General features: G+C 35.2%; 2 protein-coding genes and 1 pseudogene across 2 annotated transcripts; all 3 read left to right on the top strand.

The window, feature by feature from the left end:
* The first annotated feature begins 5,794 nt into the window (after window positions 1–5,794).
* LOC143564613 (casparian strip membrane protein 1-like) lies at window positions 5,795–7,315 on the top strand (annotated as a pseudogene).
* Window positions 7,316–8,977: 1,662 nt separating this feature from the next.
* On the top strand, window positions 8,978–12,103 carry LOC143564623 (aquaporin SIP1-2-like). The gene is made up of 3 exons (XM_077051842.1): window positions 8,978–9,354; window positions 11,396–11,668; window positions 11,775–12,103. Exons 1-3 carry the CDS (start codon window positions 9,064–9,066, stop codon window positions 11,925–11,927), a joined length of 717 nt encoding a protein of 238 aa, XP_076907957.1. The 5' UTR covers window positions 8,978–9,063; the 3' UTR covers window positions 11,928–12,103.
* Window positions 12,104–13,544: 1,441 nt separating this feature from the next.
* On the top strand, window positions 13,545–15,203 carry LOC143564628 (apyrase 2-like). Its single transcript, XM_077051846.1, has 5 exons — window positions 13,545–13,871; window positions 14,599–14,727; window positions 14,806–14,862; window positions 14,946–14,997; window positions 15,091–15,203. Exons 1-5 carry the CDS (start codon window positions 13,545–13,547, stop codon window positions 15,201–15,203), a joined length of 678 nt encoding a protein of 225 aa, XP_076907961.1.
* Window positions 15,204–21,242: the final 6,039 nt, after the last annotated feature.

Here is a 21,242-nt window from a genome sequence, read left to right as displayed (position 1 = left end):
GAATTGTGACCATGAAAAGGGACCAAAACTTTACCCCGCCATCTTACACTTTCCGATTCTTTTAAACACATTTATTTTTTATTTTTTTCTTTATTTTTTTTTAAAACGAAGTTTTTCAAAACAAACAGAATTTTCCTCATCCCCACACTTGGGATACATGTCCCCATTGTATGGTGCAATTTATAATCTAAACTCGAGAAATACCACCGGCAAACCATGAACGGCTAACAACCTAATTGACTCGACAAATAACACCATTTCCAACACAAAAATTTCACACCACCAAGTACACGAAAACAAATAAGACACATGATAGATAAACACGTGCACCTGATCATGTGTTTGTAATGATGTGGCTGTTGTGCTTTAACCGGAATAAACGCATTTCATAGACTTTGATATCTCACAGGGAATATTGCAAACATCCCCACACTTGAATTATTGCATCCATGATGATTGAATTGCAGAACCTGTCAAAACACAAACACACCAAAAACAAAAAAACAAACAAAATACACTACTCTACATCCTCAGGCTGCCTCCCGAGAGCGCTAAGTTTAAAGGTCTTCAGCCAGACCGTACCTGATATACGCTATGGTGGTCTCATTGCACACTTACCCAATGTATTTCCAATGAATGCCCGGAAAATTACATGCCATCTCCATAAGTTTGTTGATATAACTGGCATGTTTAGAAAGCACTTGCGGTTTTCGTTGATCCACTTCACGAGATATACACCGATGTCTTGTAGCTTCGCCCTTTACATCTTCTTCCCCGAACCTTCTTCCCCACACTTGTTAATTGGAATGATGGATATGGGAAGAGGTTCGGTATACACAGTCATCTCATCAGACTGCTCTGCCTCATCATTTTCACACACCATCTGATCCACCCGTGACTCTTCATCAGATAAAGGATTTGTTGGTGTTGTATTATCCTCCACAACCTTCTCTTCCACGTGAGAATAATCTCTAATATCATCAGGTAATGGTGAGAGACGCTCCTCTATTTCTATCTTCATTTTTAACTTCTGACACTTGGAAACTAGACAGCTGATTCGATCTTCATCGAAAAGGTTGGGTGCTGATAAATACTGATCGAGTTTGGATAAAATCACTTCCAACATAGCAAGCCTTTTCTCTTCCTTGTTCTGATAAGTATAGACACCTTCGGGCACAGAATATTCCTCGGGATGATACTGTTGGTATCCCCGATACGGTCTTGAGATGTACGCATCCCTCATTTTTTTATTCCAATACTTTGAATTTTCCAAATACACCGAGCACACATCATAATCAAAAGTATGATCACGACCGCAACAGAAACATCGCCCATCCATTTTTGGCTCATAATAAACATCCTCGTCCCGATCCCATCTGTTAGAGTAATAACCATCCTCCACCGTTGTATCAGAATTATAGAAATATGGAGGAGGGGAAGGATTCTCATAGCAAGGCATTAGCGGATCTTCAAATTTTGCTTTTTCCCGTCTAAATCGGGCCTTGTGGCAACCAATACAAGGGTGAAGTGGCTCCCTGCACAAGATGCATGGAATAAAGCCGCAAAATATAGTAAGATCTATCATCTAAGCGGTTGTGTGAGCTGGTGAATCCATGTTGTTGTTTGATGCAGTTGAAGAACCAAGAAGCTTGTTAGAGCCTCTAGTATGCATACACCTATAGGTACCTGCACACTAACACAACCAGCGTAAACTCGAAAATAACAAACAAAAACTACTAAAGCTAACACACTTTGCGCACTACTCCCCGGCAACGGCGCCAAAATTTAACGTGAGGTCGAAGACTCACTCAAAAATAAACCGAATACAACTAGTTAGATAGCGGTAAGCGGGTATCGAACACAGGGAGTTTGTGGAAATTATGTTACCAAGTAGTTTTGTTATTTATCTAAATTAAACTAAGCATAATAATTACTCTATATTAAACTAAGTGCGAAAGTAAATTCAATGAATTGGTTGTTTGGTTTTGATTAACAAAAAGAACTAAAGCAACAAACGATTTTTAAACAATATAAGAAACAATGCTCTCTCCCGATTTCAGGTTCCCAATGTTGATAAAGTTAATGTTTACTTGTGGGATGAACTACACAAATATCGTTCATGAAAATGCGTTTGGATGTGATAAAAGAGGACTAAGTACTTGGATTATAAAAACGCAAGGTTGTCTCTCAATAATCAGTTTAGTATTGTTAACCCTAATTCTCTTCTACTAAATCTCGATTGCCTATGGCACCAGGAACGGATAGTCAAGAACATGAATTTATACCATACAAACAGTTACAAACAAACTCACAATCATCATAGCAACATAATCATAAGATCAAAATACTATCCCACAAATAACATAAACGATTAACAAATATCTAATTGAAAACCTTACAATTCGGGAGAGAACACAAAGGGTACTAGCCACACATAGTTTGATTCATCATCACCTCAATTAGGGTAATCATACAAGTCACAAACCCAATCGAATGATAAAAATCACCGAAGTATTGTTCTTGCACTCAAAAATCCGTCCCTAGGTTGTTTAGAATGAAAAGATATGTGAAAAGACACAAAAAAACAGAATATAAACAAGTATTTTCGGTATTAACAGCTCCGCACCGTGGGCCATGGTGGCCTCCACGGTGCCTAGAACTCCACGGTACGGTGTAAACTGTCAATTTTGATCAGTTGGACCGTGGCCCACGGTCCTGACCGTGGGCCACGGTGGAGCTCTTTTTCATTTTCTTGTTTTCTTCATATCTTTCTTGTTTCAACTCCGTTTTCTTCGCCGTTTTCGCCCACGTTCTCATGATTTAATCCTCTATCTCCTCATACCTGAAAATAACCACACAACAGTAGTTATCTAGTTCCCATGAAATTAACACATAATGCATATATTTTTATCATTTAAGCTCACTTACGGGTCATACTCCGATGCACCCGTCACTTCACTTTTTAAGAGGTCAATCCAACGAACATAAAACCATAAAGATATCAATACCTTTAGAGTTTAGAGAGCAAGTTATAACGAGTAGGAATCCGATCTTTTAACACCCGTCATGATGGAACACTCACTTTCCTAGTTATGAATTTATTCCATCTACTAGATGGGTCACTAGCTAGCTGGTAGAATAGAGCGATCGGTGATCTTACAAACCAAACTGCCTGTTAAATCTTCATCACCTTCTAGAGACCAAATCCATTAATCAAGGTTTGAGGGCAATGTTACCTCATGAAGCATTCCAGCAACTCCATAAATTTGGAACTGTTCCACTTCCTCACAAACAGGTCAGCGCCAATCCCATATAACACCCATCCGCCACTGGTTACTAACACGAGAGTCTTTCTCACGATCAAGTACCAAATATCCTTAGGAAGCGATCCCTTAACCGAAAATTCCCCATCGAACGATCATTAAAAATGCCAATTATAATCAGTATAGAGAATATGAGACAAATAGTTTCAACTTTAACGTGTCTACTTAGTCACTAGATTCTTAACATAATTTGGACAAAAATTAATGACAACTCGGTGTTGATGACGTATGAGCGAGTCGATGATCAATGTCTGCTATTCAATTTTTATAAAAAGAAAAACGTTTTGCTCGTTGAATATGATTGTGGCAAGTTGCAACAAAATTTTGCAACTATTGATAAGATTTTGTGACCACAAGTACTTGATGTTTTTGGGTGTCATAGAGGTTGCTTTCCTGATGCCACACCAAATTTGATGCTGCCAAAAAATTAAATAAAAACTTATTGCAGCCGTCGAATCAGAAACAAGTCAACAATCAAATAGATCCGGAAATCATAAATGAAACCTATGCTTCATTCCCCTTTCATATTTTCTGTTTAAATAAAAAATAAAAGAGAAATAAGACCAGGGCGTTGTGACGCTTCAAACATCGAATCATTACATAGTAAGAAAATTTAACTATAAAGTTATTTAAAATGTGATCTATATGGTTAGCAAACCTTACGTGTTAAAGCATAACAAAATTTAGCGTTTCCGGAAACTTATATAATAAAACAAAACTTCTAAGTAAACCCATGTGTTACAGCGAGGTTGCGAAGGGCGTTGATAATATTCATAATTTTGTATAAAAAGTGTAAGCAGACATTAACATTGTTAAACAGGAACAAGTTTAAAGAAAAAGAAAATAAAACAATTCAACGCATATCGGAGCACGTTAAAGCATGTTAAAAATTGACGTGGAATATGTATATGGTTTTATTGTTTACATAAGTTCCTAAATGATGTGTACATTATCACACAATTTTATTTTAAACGAAAGTTACATCAAAACGTAAATAAAAATAAAAACACACTACAATGGTGTATTTAGAGTTTTATATATGAAACGTTATTTTTCAAAAGTTATAAAAAAAACAAGATAAAAGACGTTTATGAATAGGACACTTGTCAACTTATGATTGGCCAGAAACTTTTTAAAAGGCTAAGGTTTAAACGGTAAGTTTAGTTTTTGGGAGGACTTTTTATACCATTTAAAATATTGCATGGAATGGTTGTAACATTTAAGAACTTGTAGCAAATATAAATAGTAAAGGGGTGAGGGGAAGCAAAGATTGACGTTTAACATGGCGACAATGTTGATGAAAAACAAAGACCACGATATAACCTATTTATTTAAATGAATAGAAAAATACGTATTCCTTTTTAATGTGTTATTCGTATATAATAATTGTGTAAACAAATCATTTATTAACCCGTTACATACAAAGATACGTGATTAATATATCTACTTTTATTCACGTAATATACTTTTTTACATCAATGACATAGTATTTTAGAATTGTGTTATATATCATGTATAGGTTCTGTATGTAATGAGCATGTTTAGGATTTTACGAGTAAAGTTATACATGAGTAAAGGTACGACATGACACCATTCTCTACCAAAGAGATCACACATAAAAACGAGTAAATGATTTTCTCTTACATAAAACGTTGATACTATAAAACTAGTAGTTAAACACCAGGGAAATAAAACGCTTGTTGTATCTATTTCAGTTATCCTTAGTGATATTTGTTGTATATATACTAATAAAAAATATGTATACTAAAACATCTTTTATTTTATCATATTAAAGTAAATGTTCAATAACCGTGCTAAAGGCGTAGAATGATACATACAAGTCCTTTTGCACTTTGGCAATTAACGGAAGTTATGAGCTATGAGAAGTACTCTCTTGATGTGTTCATTTTTTGAAATTCAATAACATTTTAATTTGAATATCATTTTTCAATATTTTAAACCCCTCTTCCAACCACACCGTCGTTACATCTTCCAACCCCTCTTGCTAAAAAAAACTGAATCATTATCGATGGAAAACAAGCGTTGGAAATATTCATTGGCCATAGTAACCGTAAGTTGTTGTGGTGGTATAACCCGTAGATGGTGGTTTTTGTAGTGACACACTCTAATTTCTTTTTAATTTGTATACCAATTTCATTTAAAATTCAAATTTTTTTTATAGATTTTAATTTGTTTAAGTTTCAAATCCTTCAAATTCTAAATATTTTAAACAAAATTTTAATGCTATAAAAGTTTTTCACAACCAAACACACGTTTAATTTGAGTGTTTCTCTCTTCTCATATTATCTCCAATCATAAATCAACATATAGTTTTTACAAAAGACTATATTATAAATTACTCCGTAGTTAATAACTAATATGTTGACATAATCGTCAAAACTAATTCATCAATAAAACCTATATAAATTTTAGAACAAAGTGGTTCAAGTCTTTTAAGATTCTTTTTTTATATGTACACTTTGTATTATAACCACTTTTTGTTGTGGTTGAAGTGGAACTAGTTATCGACAACAACTCCCCTCTTATTCTCTAATCTTCAACCTTAAAGCACTTCACTTACTCATTATCTTAATTAGTATATTACTCTTATGTCAACTAAAACAAACCCACGACACACATATATATAACACACCATCGTACGTTTATTTTCATCGTACCATTTGATACATACATTCAAGAACAACATTTCTCACCTTACATATATCCTTAGTTAAATATCTTCAATGGATTTGAGTCGTTCGGGAAAAGAAAGTGGTGATATCGCAATCCCCATAAGGGAGGTTAAATCCTCCAAGTCAGTGAAGGCTCCACCACCGGCAGCCACAAGTACTATAAGACTTGGTGGCCCAGTGCCACCAGCTGCGGGTGGAAAAGAGGCGTTGGCATTATTGATTTTATTCTAAGGATATGTGTGATTGCTACTACGCTTGCTGCGGCTGCGGTTATGGGTACCACTAGCCAAAATCTACCATTTTTCACTCAGTTTTTCCAGTTCCAAGCTAGTTACGATGATTTCCCCACATTCACGTAAGTGAACCTTTCTTTTTGTCGGATTGAGTCGGGTCAATAAAATAGTCTGTTTTTTTAGTGTAAATATAGGTTTTCTTTCTTTTTCTTTTCTTTTCTTTTTTTTTTCATTCTGACCTTTTGAAAATGAAAATATTTTCCACTTTGGCTTTTTTTTAAAGGTGGTTAAAACAACTATGAAACTAGATTAAATAAAAAAAATATATTCTCAGTATATGTTTAAATAATCATTGCCTGTTCAATCGATCGATTTTGTGTAGGTTTTTCTTAGCAGGAAACGCGATAACATGTGCATATCTCGTGCTCTCTTTGCCTTTCTCGATAGTTTGCATAGTTCGTCCACATATAATAGGAGCTAGGATGTTGCTCCTTATTTTCGACACGGTATTTGTTATTATTATTTTTATAATTATGATTATCTTTTAATTGTGAACATATTACATATAATCTTGATATTTTGCCATATGCTTTTAATTGTAACATTTTGGTTTTGGTTTTGGTTTTGGTTTTTCAGCTAGCGTTGGCTTTGACCACGGCGGCTGCATCTGCGGCGGCTGCCATTGTTTACTTGGCACACAATGGAAACACCAAAACCAATTGGCCGGCGCTTTGCCAGCAGTTCAATGATTTCTGCCCACGTGTTAGCGGTGCAGTGGTGGGTTCCTTCTTTGCTGTGCTGATTTTGGTGGCTTTGGTGGTGCTATCTGCCGCCGCTCTCCGAAGGATCTAATCAAAATTGTGTGATTATTTTTTTACAGCTAAATTGTCTTGTTTTGTGTTTTGTTATTGAGTTTGAAAGTTGTAGTTGGTTGGGCGTTTGGGTGGATTTGATATGTAACATGGGTAATTATGTCACTACACATGGATTGGATTGTAATTTAGTGTTTATTCTGTCTACAATGAAAAGTTCAACTGATTTTATGTTTGTTTGGTCGTTTATAAAGTTGTAAACAATTTAAGCATCGAATAACTTTGAATTGACATTTTTTTTGTTGAAGTCTTTTTAGATTTTAATTATTATTTCATTATCAGTAGTATTTAACTATAAGTTAAATTATTTAACTGTAAGAGAATTGAACATAAAAGAATTGTGATTTGAGAATGAGTAGTTGTGACAAGTAATATATAGTTGTTGAAATGCACCGGCGAATCCACCAATTTAATAGACGAGAGGCCCCTCCTAGCACTTTAAAATATTTGGTTCATATCCATTTATATGTGTATTTTTATCATTTTAAAATAGGTACCTATAAGGTCAAATAGTTCTAAATAAAGAGTAGGGCACAAATAACTTAAAATATGCACTATGCCCTGCACAAACCAACATCCCACTATATATATTACCTTCTTAATCCTAATTTATTAATGTGTACATTCTAAATTGATTGTATATTAGCTAAATAGTTTATGAGGATAAATTAATCACACGAGTTGACCCTTATGTATTCTTAATCCTAATTCTTGGTCAATCGTTTAAGAGAAGAAATTAATTAAGAGAAAAACTAAAAATCATTACCAAGCTTTAACTGTTGGCATTTTTTAAAATCAAGAGTTTTCAAAATCTATTGAACTTAAACAGATTAACAGGTCAACTCATATATTAAATGTGTCATGTTTGAGTCAATCCACTTACTAAGCGAGTTAACCAATTTAATAAACATGTCAACATCATAAACTAAAAAGGGTATGATCATATCTTTATCCACTTACCTTTTTTACATAACATGTAAACACGATAGAGACTTTAACATAAAGGTCACGCGTTTGAGTTTATCCTAAACACATTCAAGCCAGTTTTAAGTCTAACCCGTACACAAATTTAACTAAACATGTTGTTTCCGCATCAATCCACCGTTTCACACCCATTCATTATCATAATATTTTGTTGAACGACCAATAAATCATTCGAATGTGCTATTGTAAAATTTCACCACATCATGATACACTCGTCTTTCGATTCGGGAAAAACCCTCACCTTAAGCCACCGCTTATGAACACTCGCCCAAAGGCACGACACTGCGGTTAGATAAAACTCGTTTAGTTTAATGATCCAATTAGTGAATGCCACATACTTGCATAGCTTCCCATCATCACGTGCGGCCGAAAATTTGGGGTCCAAACGAGACGAGCTGAGCCTGAGCTCGGCTCATTTAACTTACATGGTTCTCGACTCATTTCGAGCTTTATTTTCAAAGCTCAAGTTCGACTTGTGAGTAGATATAGCTCGGCTCGTTAGCTATTTATTCATTAAATTCTTGTGAATTTTTTTCAATTATAATTTTATGTATAAAATAATATATATTATTTAGTTATATTTTTATAATATTATATATATTAATAATTATTAAATATATATTATAAAATATATAATTAAGGCTCGTTTAGACTCATGAACCGGCTCAAACTCAATAAACGAAGCTTAGGCTATGGCTCGGACTCTTTTATAAAACAAACATACTCATTTGCACCATTGTAAAAAATAAATAATGACGGCATGAATCAAACATCACTAACACGTTAAATACCAGTTCCGTCCATTTATTATTATCTACGCATTTTTATAAAGAAAAACCCAAAACGCACACGTCTTTTAACATAATTGGTGTATACATACACCACAGGCCACACCTAACCCTATAATAATATCACATCACACTCACTGCACCATCTCTGTAATCCGTACCTTGCCAACATGGGCGCAATAAAGGCGGCGATCGGCGATGGGGTGTTGACTTTCATGTGGGTATTCTGCACATCCACTCTCGGCGCCGCCACTTCCGTCATAGCCACCGCCGTCGGCCTTCAAGGCATGGCCACGTTGCTCATCACAGTGGCTCTGATATTCATCCTGTTGTTTGTGTTTGGTATTATTGGTGATGCTCTTGGTGGGGCCAGCTTTAATCCCACTGGTACCGCCGCCTTTTATGCTGCCGGTCTTGGTAGGGATACACTTGTTTCCGCTGCCGTACGGTTTCCGGCTCAGGTAATTCATCAAATCATTATTATGGTTATGGTTATTATTAATTTGAAACTCCCAATGGATATAATGATTTGATCCATTCCATTAGTCCAGAGTTACTTGAGATCAGCTGGTTAAAAACTCGAATCCAGCTCCAGCTTAAAAAATAAGAAGCTTGTTTAATCAATGAGCCTGAGCTTCACTTGTGGAGTTTGAGCTGGCTCGTGAGCCTAACACGAGTTTGTTATTTGTCTAATTCTTATTTAATGTATTAAATATATGTTTTATTAATTATTTTTATATATAAAATTATGATTAAAATAAGTTAATAATATTTATTAAGTTATATACAAAAATTATTGTGGATATAACATGGAATCACTTGGGATTTTGAATTGTTTAGTGTTTAGTGTGACTTATAATTGATATGATGATTTGATCCATTCCACTAGTCAGAGTCACTCGTTAGCTACTCGAGGTCGGCTCATTAAAAGCTCGAATCGAGCCGAGTTTAAACGAATTTGAGCTTAAAAATAAGCTTGTGTTTGGGATTCCTTGTTTAGGCTCCTTTTTAACTTATTAACTTTTCAAAAAAGGTAATAAGTTCATAAGTTGTTTGGTAAGTTAGGATATTGTGAATTATTAACTTTTTGTAGTTAAATAAGGAATCAATCCCAAACACCCCCTTTTAACATAATCGTTATGTTCACGGCTTGTGAAACGGGCCAGATGCAACCGTTGCTATTTTACTGCTGTTAATCTTGGGTAATTTTGTTATACTTTGTGTAATGTAAACAACTTGTTTGTCAAGTTGTTATAGTAGATAAGATGAAATAATAAGTTAGCATCTCTAGGAGAATGAGGTTGCAAGTTGCAAGTTGCAAAGGCAGGTTTCTGCATATTACAAGTGGTTAGTTTTAGTATATAAAACTATAAATAGGTGGCTAGAGTGTCTTGTAAAAGTGTGGTGGTTTGAGTCCTCTTATACAGAAAGCAGTTTTTGGCTTTGTTTTTGATATCAATTGTCTAACAGCTTGTTTATTCAATGAGCCTGAGCTTCACTTGTCATGCTCGAGTCAGCTTGCGAACCTGTTATTTGCCGAAATTGTATTTAATATGTAAAATATATTTTGTATAATAATTGTCATTATAATAAAATTATGATAAAAATAAGTAAATAATATGTATTATACAAAATTTATAATTAAGTTATATACAAAGAGTTGATATGAATATTAGAAAATAGTTAATAAATAATAAACGAGCCGAACCAAGCTAAACTGAACTTGAAAAATTACTCATGAGCCAAGCTCGAGGTTTAGAATTAGAAATAGAGCTCGAAATGAGCCGAGCTCGAGTTCCAGCTTGAAAAACTACTCACGGGTCAAGCTCGAGCCTAGATGATCTCAGGCTCAGCTCGTCTCGTTTACGCTCCTTGGTTAAACTAACTCAAGAGTCAGGACTTTGACTTTCTAAAGGAAATTTTGAGGCTTTCGGTTACAAAGAATTTGTGTCTGTTAAAAGGAATTGGAATGTGAAGGAAACCTATTTGGAATCGAAATTTGTCATAGACCTCATATTCCAATTCACTCCCAACCAAATTAAAACGAGTAGCGAATAAAGTTCAGATTCCAGTTTCATTAAATTCCAGCAAATTTTAACGAATCAAACGGCCCTTGCATTCGAATGCTTGAATTGGATTTCACATTTGAGTAACTACAAGACAGTATAGAGTGAAACTGGTTTCACACACTAGAAACAATGATCTTATTACAGAGCTTAACTATTTATAGCAAAAGATGTCTTGTTTTAACTACATCTAAATAAATTGATATTCGTTAATCGTGTTAAACCTGCTCATGTTCATGTTCATGTTCATGTCATGTACCGTATTTGGAAAGCGTACATATCCGATTAATATTTTATCGAGTCAGGTACTTTGTTAGGTAATTTATACCTAATTTTATTTAGGATCTTTGATATTCTTATTTCAATCAGTTTCTGCAAAGCACATAAAAACTTATTATTACAATTTCTAAATATCAAGTACATGTGTTCTTGACAGGCACTAGGTGCAGTTGGTGGTGCATTGGCAATCGTCGAATTGATGCCATTACAACACAAACACATGCTCGGTGGACCGTATCTAAAAGTTGACTTGCATACGGGTGCTATTGCTGAGGGCGTGTTGACTTTCGTGATGTCGTTTTTGGTCCTCTTAATCATCCTCAAGGGTCCTAAAAGTCCATTAATGAAAAATCTGATGCTCTCATTTTCAATTGTGACCATGGTTGTCCTGGGTTCGGGTTATACAGGCCCGTCAATGAATCCTGCCAATGTGAGTACTAAATGACTATTGTTCAAGTTTTCAAAACTTTACATTAATAGTTAGCGTGTCAAATATGATTATAAACGTTATTTTGAAATTATATTGTTTTATGCAGGCGTTTGGGTGGGCGTATGTTAATAATCGACACAATACATGGGAGCAATTTCTTGTTTACTGGATATGTCCATTTATAGGTGCGATATTTGCTGGTTGGGTTTTCCGAGTGTTCTTTCCCCGACCTTTAAAGAAGAAGAAGAAGACGGCTTGAAAACCAGACCAGACCGACAATGATTCTACCTTCTTGGTAACCGATTATTGTTCAAGAATTTAAGATTTGTTTTTAGTGAGAATTATAAAGATAATGATCAGTTCATCTATTTGGACATACAAATGCTTTGTATTAGGATTTTAAGTGTTAACATCATATATTGTACTTTTCAAATATTTCATGTCTTGCTTTACTTTTCTTGGTGAAATGTTGATAATAGTACTAGTGATTAAATGTTTAAAACATCATTGTCTGAAATCTGAATAATAGTCTTAATCATAATCCTTGTGCTTTAAATGGACAGAATCGAATAAAATAGGAACTACGTGAGTCTGTCACGTATGTATTGAATTTTGTGAACGAAAGGTGATACGCGAGTGATTATTTGTGTGACGTGAAAAACTAACGTGCAAATATTCAGGAGGTTGGCTAAAGAAATACAACAGGTACACTATCTACACACCAGGGATGTTTCATACGGGCCGTATAACATGCAAAACATAGTAATATGGGTCGTATGACACGTAGAAAATGGTTGTATGAAGAGCTATATGAGATGGTGCTTACCAAATCATACACACGTATGATGTGTTTCATTGACACATAAATAACTGATTTGACCACTGACAAAGTCATAAGACCCGTGTGCCCATTTGTCTTCATATCACACGATCCCGTGAGACGACTGGTATAACGTGACATACACGCTCGTGTATAGATTCTGGGTTGTTGTAACTTTTATCAATTATCATCACCCTATAGGTGAGTAGTTATGTAAATTTCTAACAAAACATGAAAACATGACACGAACCTAGCACAAAATTTTGGGTTTGGGTTTTGTATAAGCAGGTTCAGATCAATTTCAGGTTGAGCCCGCAAACCCGTTTAGCTAAACAGGCCGTGCTCCGGTCGAACCCAACAGGTTGATGGGTTGACCCGTTTAAACTACTTATTTATTATTTCGTTTATTTAAGATGCCTTTTATGTAAAAAATTAATTTGGCTAGTTATCTTGTGCCAACATTTAACCAAGTAAAAAAAATTGACATAAAATTTTATAACTAAAATCTACTTGTTTATACAAATTTATATTTTTACTCTAAAGAATGTAAATTTAAAGTATTAATGTATGTGTAAACAATAGAACATAAAAAATGATTCAGGTCACATGGGTCATGTTTCGGTTGTGTTTGACACGATTTTCGGGTTCGTGACCTGTTTAACACCAAGCTGGGCCACTTTTTATAGTTTTAGTTGAAAAGACGATAATGCCCTTGACAGTTAACATCACGTGACTTGGGCACGGTGGCAGTTATGCTTTCTTCAATATTCACTACCTCTGCACTTAAAAGTTAAAAACAATCAATCGGATCATAAAATTGTTTTTGTTAAATAAATCCATCAAATTCAATTTTACCCTGATCACAATTAGAATCTGTAAATTAATCCTCACTGGTGTAATCATAAATTTCATTAAATTTTTAACCCGGTTTCAAATCCAACGGTCGAGCTGGAGAAACCGCGGCAGTCGTTGAAGCCGCCCGCCGGAAAGATCCGGTACCGATCACTGTCAGCTACCGATCTCGTCGGATCACACACATTCTCATCTCATGACAGAATGCTGAGACGCGGGCGACAACAGCAGTATAATGAGTCGGTATCCGATACACTGCGTCGTTACCAAGGGGTTATTTTGGTCATTTCGGTGCCGCTTTTGATAATATGTTTGGTGCTGGTGTTAATGCCGGCTGCGAGGACTTCATCGAACGATGTGTTTGTTTCGAATAGGAAGTTTTTGCCGAATATTGGGAGTCCGGTCGCTTTGTTGAAAAGCTATGTGGTGGTTTTTGATGCGGGGAGTTCGGGGAGTCGAGTTCATGTGTTTTGTTTTGATCAGAATTTGGATTTGATGCGTATTGGTGATGAGATTGAGGTTTTTTATGAGGTAGGTGATTATTTAGTTTTGTTTTTTGGTTGGTTTGTTAATTTTGTTTTGATACGAAAAATCTCATATTTTGTGTGCTAGTAATTAAGTTATTGTAACGAGGTTTTTGGTTGTCATATTTAACCCGTTTGATAAAACAGGTTGTGTTCTTGTTGACCTTTTTAACCCATTTATCACAACCCTCTGACCCGTTTAACCCATTTATCACAACCATCCAACCCGTGTAACATGTTTACAACTTGTTGACAAGTCATTTAGAAAAGTAGATTATATGGTTGTGTTTGAGGTACACGCTTAGTGTTTTCAGGTTTTGGGAGACGTCTTTGACACAGTTAAACATATGGGCCATGCTCGGGTTTACCTGTTTTAACCAGTTTAATTAAATAGGTTGTGACCCATTTAACCCATTTTTGCGACCTTCCAACCCAAATAACCCATTTATCACAGCAATCCAACCCGTTTAGCATGCTTACAGTTTGAGCCCATTTAGAAAAATGGGCTAAAGGGGTCACAGGTTACATGATTTTAAGTGTTTCCAGGCTATAGGAGACATCTTTGACCCAAATAAACATATGGGTCGTGTTCGGGTTCAATGACTCAGCCCGTCAACCCGACAAGATTGAACACTTACTCAAAAATGATTGAAGATGCAATTATCGGAAAACCAGCTTGTAGACACAATCCGAGACACCTATGGTCAACTTTATCTAATACTTGTTTTTTGTAGTTAAAACCAGGGTTGAGTGCAAATGCAAAAGACCCTAAAGTTGCTGCAGAAACTCTTCAACCTCTTTTAGAAAAGGCAGAAAAAGTTGTCCCACAAAACATGCGTAAAACCACACCGGTCAAAGTCGGCGTTAGTGATTTTAAAACTTAAATACACTCCTAAAGTTTTATCAAATACACATAATCTGATTTATGTTTCTGTATGCAGGCAACTGCAGGTTTAAGACAGTTAGGAGCCGATGCATCAGACGGAATTCTGCAAGCAGTAAATCTCACACATTAAACATTCTGCTTGATTGAAGAAACAATTTTAAATTTGCAATTTTTATTTATTTTTTACTTATAAAGGTGAGGAATTTAGTGAAGACTAAAAGCAGCCTCAAAAGGTGCTTATCAATGGGTAAGTCACTTAGTTTTTGTAGCTTTTGAAGTCCATAATATGAACATAGTACTAATTCACAGGTGACCATAAACTACCTGTTAAAAAGATTAGGCAAGAAGTACTCGGAAACTGTTGGCGTTGTTGATCTTGGTGGCGGGGTCGGTACAACTGGCCTATGCTGTGTCCGAGACGGAAGCCACAAAGGCTCCAAGAATATCAAATAGAGAAGATACACATATGAAAGAAATGACCCTTTTGGGAACAAAATATTATCTTTATGTTCACAGGTGAACTTCATTGTGTTCTTTTTAGATTAATTGCTGAATTTGTTTATTAAGTGTTATGGTATTTGTGCGTCTATCAGTTACTTGACTTACGGATTATTAGCACCTCGAGCGAAGATTTTGGGCATGTCTAAAGATTCTGAGAATCCATGTGTCTTGTCGGGTTACAATGGTATGTTTATATTGTCGTGCATTTAGGCGTAATGCTGTATTATTATTGAACTTGTATCCGTGCTTTCTCTTAGGCATTTACTCGTATGGAGGAATGGATTACAAAGTTTCATCTCCTCCTTCGGGTTCAAGCATGAACAAGTGTATGGAAGAAGCGCTAAAGGCTCTCAAAGTTAATGAATCAAGTTGCTCACACGGGAATTGCACTTTTGGTGGCGGTGAACATAAAGATCTGTTTGTGGCTTCATTTTTCTATGACAGAGCTGCTCAGGTATAAAATTTTTATTTTTATGTTTTAAATCCAGACAGTCATGTCGTCGGTCCTAATATAAGAAAGTTAGTGGTGCAACATGACTGACTGGATTTAAGTTAATAGTCACATATATATATAGACATTATTATAAAGAATGTTAGAAAATGAAGTCAAATGTTTAACTAATGACTCTTGATTTAGGCGGGTTTGATTGATGCAAGTAAACCCGTTGCCAAAGTTCACCCGACAGATTTTAAAGAGGCCGCCGATCGTGTTTGTGCAACCAAACTTGATGATGCAAAATCAAGATATCCTCGTGTGGGTGCGTCTAATCTACCATACTTATGCATGGATCTTGTCTACGAGTTCACATTACTCGTAAATGGCTTCGGTTTGGATGTGTGGCAAGAAATTACACTAGTGAAGAAAATTAAGTATCACCATTCACTTGTTGAAGCTGCTTGGCCTTTAGGCAGTGCAATAGAAGTTGTGTCAGCAGCTTCGTAAAACAATACTTTTGTGGTAACCATAACATTTTGACAGTAAAACATATATTTGTCTCTTTTATTTGTTTATTCAATTGTGTTATTTGAACTACTTTTACACTTGCATGAATTAAAATGGAAAACTTATAAGTCAATCGAACCAAGCCGAAGCAATTCGGTTGGTTTGATCTATATTCACTTGGTCCACACCGGTTAATTTGGGTTTTTGTGGTATGTTGGTTCAAACAATCTTGAAAATGAACGAATCAAACGCCTAGCTTAAACATAAATAATATTGAAACAATCTGAATAATATTAAACATGGTTTAAAGCCTTCTCTTGTTTCTACACGTACATGTTCAAGTCTATCAAGTATTTAATCGGCGATGTCATTACAGAACACTAAATAATTACGAGAACAAACAAACATATCCTATCACTTGTAGAGCACAATCTGCAGATGGTGAGATGAGGCCATGAGAGCATAGCATGTATACCTTACCTTTTGTTGAAAACATATCTTTGTCTTTATAAATTCTATATGTATCCATATATATTGGTTGGTTACTTGGTTTTAGATGTTTCATTTTGTTTTCTACGTATATTTTGGGCTGGCCAATTGAGTGTTATTGGGTTTGAGGCTGAAGGTTTGGATTTGGGCTTCTTTGTCTTTATAAAGAAGAGAAAGAGTTTACACTCTTAACATAAAAATATACTATAAAAACTCATGTATTATTTCGAGTATTAAAAATTGGTATCAGTTTTAGGGTATAGTCGGGTATGAGTATAGGATATGGTCGGTTTCGGGTATTTACAGATAAATCAGATACGGTTTTGGGTACGGGTATTGAGCTCAAAATGCATACCCTAGCCATACCCTACGGGTAGGTCAGTTCGGTTTCAGGTATAGAATACTCGGGTATAAAAAACCGGTTCTGGATATTTTTTTTGGGTCCGGTTTCGAATACAGGTTTTTTTGCATCTTCATTATTAAATCTTGACCCCCGAAGTGGTCAATGTGAATATGAAGTCCAAAAGATTATACATTTGCAACGAATAGCAAATGAATTAACAGACGCCATCACAGATTCAAATAGAGTGACAAAGTCACATATACCAGCTTCAAATGCACCTGCTCGAATTAAAATAATCCCAGAAGCGATTACTATACAAAGAAAACGTGGGAGACCAATCGGTTCCAAAGATAAGAACCCACGAAAACATAAAGAGCAAAATAATGCAGTTGGTGAAAGCTCAGAAAAAGCCATAAATGAAACCCCGGAAGAGGTAAATGTCCCAGAAGAGACTAATATAATTCCAGAGAAAACTGAAATTCCAGAAGAAACACCGGTACCGAATGAACATGAGATCTCTATTAATTATGTACAAGATAGTACAATGTGGAACCGAAATACAACATGTGTTGATGATATATTCGCATATGCTATAGCAACGGATGTAATCAATGAAAATGATTATGTACCTAAAAATCTTGAAGAGTGCATGCACATAAATGATTGGCCAAAATGGCAAGAAGCCATAGACGCAGAATTAAATTCGCTCGAAAAGCGACATGTTTTCGGACCTGTAGTCCGAACACCCATAGACGTCAAACCAGTAGGTTATAAATGGGTGTTTGCAATAAAAAGAAATGAAAATAATGAGATTGTACGATACAAGGCACGATTAGTAGCACAAGGGTTTTCCCAAATCCCATGAGTTGATTTTGAGGAAACGTATTCCCCAATAGTGGATGCGATAACCCTTAGGTTTCTTATCGGCCTCACAATCTCTAAAGGACTTCATATGAGACTTATGGATGTTGTCACCGCATATTTATACGGGACACTTGAAAATGACATCTATATGAAAATCCCTAAAGGATTAAAATTTCCTGAAGCGTTAAAATCAACACCTCGATATATGTGTGCTATAAAACTCCAAAGATCTTTATATGGTCTTAAACATTCTGGTCGTATGTGGTACAATCGACTCAGTCAATATCTCAAAAAAGAAGGATACAAGTCTGATATAATCAGTCCTTGTGTCTTTATAAAAAGATCATGCTCAAAGTTTACCATAATAGCAGTTTGTGTTGACGATATCAACATTATAGGATCTCCAGAAGAGATAGAGAAAGATGCTGAATTATTAAAGAAAGAATTTGAAATGAAAGATCTTGGTTCGACAAAATTATGCCTCGGCCTTCAGTTCGAGCATCTGTTCAATGGCACATTTTTCCATAGGTCAAACTACATCCAGAAGATGTTGGTTCGTTTTAATATGACTAAAGGACATCCGTTTAGCGTTCCTATGGTTCATCGACCGCTAGATCCACATAAAGATCCATACCGCCCTCAGGAAGAGGGAGAAGAAGTACTTGATCCAGAAGTGTCGTACTTAAGCGCAATCGGTGCCCTTATGTATCTTGCAAATAACACGCGACCTGATATAGCATTCGCGGTACATGTACTAGCAAGATACAGCTCGAACCCAACGCGTAGACGTTGGACTGGAATAAAACATATTTTCCGATATCTTCGCGGGACACAAGACTTAGGTCTTTTCTATCAAAAGAATGACAAGTCCCAGCTTGTTGGGTATGCTGATGCTGGTTATTTATCAGATCCGCATAAAACAAAATCTCAAACAGGTTACGTATTTACTTATGGTGGCACTGCAATTTCATGGAAGTCAACTAAGCAAACACTTACAGCAACATCTTCAAATCATGCGGAACTGATAGCACTATATGATGCCGGCCGAGAATGCGTGTGGTTAAGGTCAATGATTAATCACATAGAAGAAGCATGTGGATTAGAACAAATCCCCGGCAATTATCTATGAAGACAATACTACTTGTATAGCTCAAATCAGAGAAGGCTACATCAAAGGTGATAGAACAAAGCACATATCACCAAAGTTCTTCTCAACATATGACCTGCAGAAAGAAGGGGAAATTGAAGTTCGTCAGATCAAGTCAAGTGACAATCTAGCTGATTTATTCACAAAATCTTTACCTAGAAGCAGTTTCGAGAAGTTATCAAAAATGATCGGGCTTCGAAGATTGAAAGACGTTAGTTAAATTGAGGGGGAGCATTATACACGCTGTACTCTTTTCCTTCACTAAGTTTTGTCCCATTGGGTTTTCTTAGTAAGGTTTTTAACGAGGCAACATAGTTGGTCCAGTAGTATCAATTTATTTTATAGGTCCTGAAGTACCTAATTAGCATCATCTTGAAGCATGTTGTTAATAGTGTATAATAAATAGTAATATATATATATAAGGGGGAGTGTTATAAAATCATATATATATATATATATATATATATATATATATATTATCCTAATAATTGTATTTGACAGTTATTTCCATGTATATATATATTAATGTAAATTCTATTGTAGATATACTTTTACTGTACTCATTATTATTAATATACAAATTGTTTCTTTCTAGTATACGTGTTTATCTTTCTCTCTATCGTTTACTTTTTAATGTCGAGACACTATGGTTAGCAACTTTAAATCATATATATACTATTATGCTGACATGATCTAAACGATTTTTTTTAATTATTTTCAAACAAGGAAATTACATCTAACTATCTATATAATTACCTACTATAAAATTTTACGTGTCGCTCTCACATCGCTTCCCACCCTCTTTAAAATCACCATATTGCTTGATTTATGAATGAAAACCTCTCATTGATTTAACCCACTTTCAACCCGTATAACCCTTTACACGGGTCATAACGTCTCAAATACCCTCAATTTCCCTTTTACTCATCCAATCCCTACAATTCCATCGTCCATCTCTCGAATATCACCGTTTCAAATACACCCTAATACTGTAGAACCCTAACTCTCGCTTTGGGTTTGTACTGATCCGTTTAGAAGATGTTCAGAAATCAGAACAGGGTGATGATGAACTGTTGTGGCATACGGGTTTGAAGCTTCATGCTTCCGGTGCTCTCCATCGCCGTCGTTCAAGCCAATTCTAACCTTAATGACCAAATCCAGGTGTTCACGTCGCCCTCAACCCTAGCTTGATTACTTCTCTATTTGATTCTTCATCATCGAAGAAGTCTGCAACCAAGGTGCCGTTGATTCCTGTTTCCAATTCGTTAGGTTTTGTGTTCGTATGCATGTATCTGATTCTAATTATGTTTTGCTTTGTTTTAGTTTGATTTCAGCTCTCGCAATTGTCAACAAATCTGCAAAAAAGGTAATTTCTATGTCAAATTTTATTTAGGTTTTTATACGTGTATATGAATTGATTGATTGATATATTTTGCTATGTTTGAAAAGTATTACGCAATATATTTTTCCATTTATGTTTGAAAACTTGCCAAGTCTTGTAATACGCTGGAACCCTTTATGATTGAGTTATATGATTTTATTTCTAGATTATTATTATTATTGTTGTTGTTGTTGTTGTTATTAATATTATTATTATTATTATTATTATGTAAGAACTTGCAGTACTTTTGAAACAATTCTTCAACCCTAATTTGTGATATTGTATTGAGTTCAAGAGATGTTATTTGAGACTTGGAATTTGTTAATTCAAACGTTATACTCTGAGTTCAAGTTCTTTAAATTGTCATGATTTAGGATAATGTAAGTTTTATTATTTTGATTGAAATCAAATGTATTTCACCATCTGGGGATCTTGATTATAGCAAGATGTTTTATATCAGCCTATGTTGTAATGTCCGTAACACTTCTTGATTATAACGGTTCTAGGTTTATCAATATGTAAATTAATGATTTAATTAGGATTACATAATTGATATTATTGCAATAACAATAAAAAGAAAATAAGTGTTTCTATTGTTCCTTTATAATAAGCATTTTCAATGTTCTTATAAGTAGTCTAAGACTGCATTTATCATTCTATGTTTCACAGGTATCCTGCAAGACAATTTGTGTTACAATACAGGCATATTTAGGTCGACGAAATACCGTACATTTTTTTACAATGATCCATTCTTTGTCGGCCTTTACTGGTTCTATAGTGGAGCACACCCATATCATCGAGAAAAGCCAATTACCTGCAGCTGC

The sequence above is a fragment of the Bidens hawaiensis genome, unplaced genomic scaffold (assembly GCF_021521415.1).
Source record: "Bidens hawaiensis isolate Kalapana, Puna unplaced genomic scaffold, B.hawaiensis_p1.1 tig00022097_1, whole genome shotgun sequence".
Classification (NCBI taxonomy): Eukaryota; Viridiplantae; Streptophyta; class Magnoliopsida; order Asterales; family Asteraceae; genus Bidens; species Bidens hawaiensis.
This window is presented reverse-complemented; position numbering and strand designations above follow the sequence as displayed.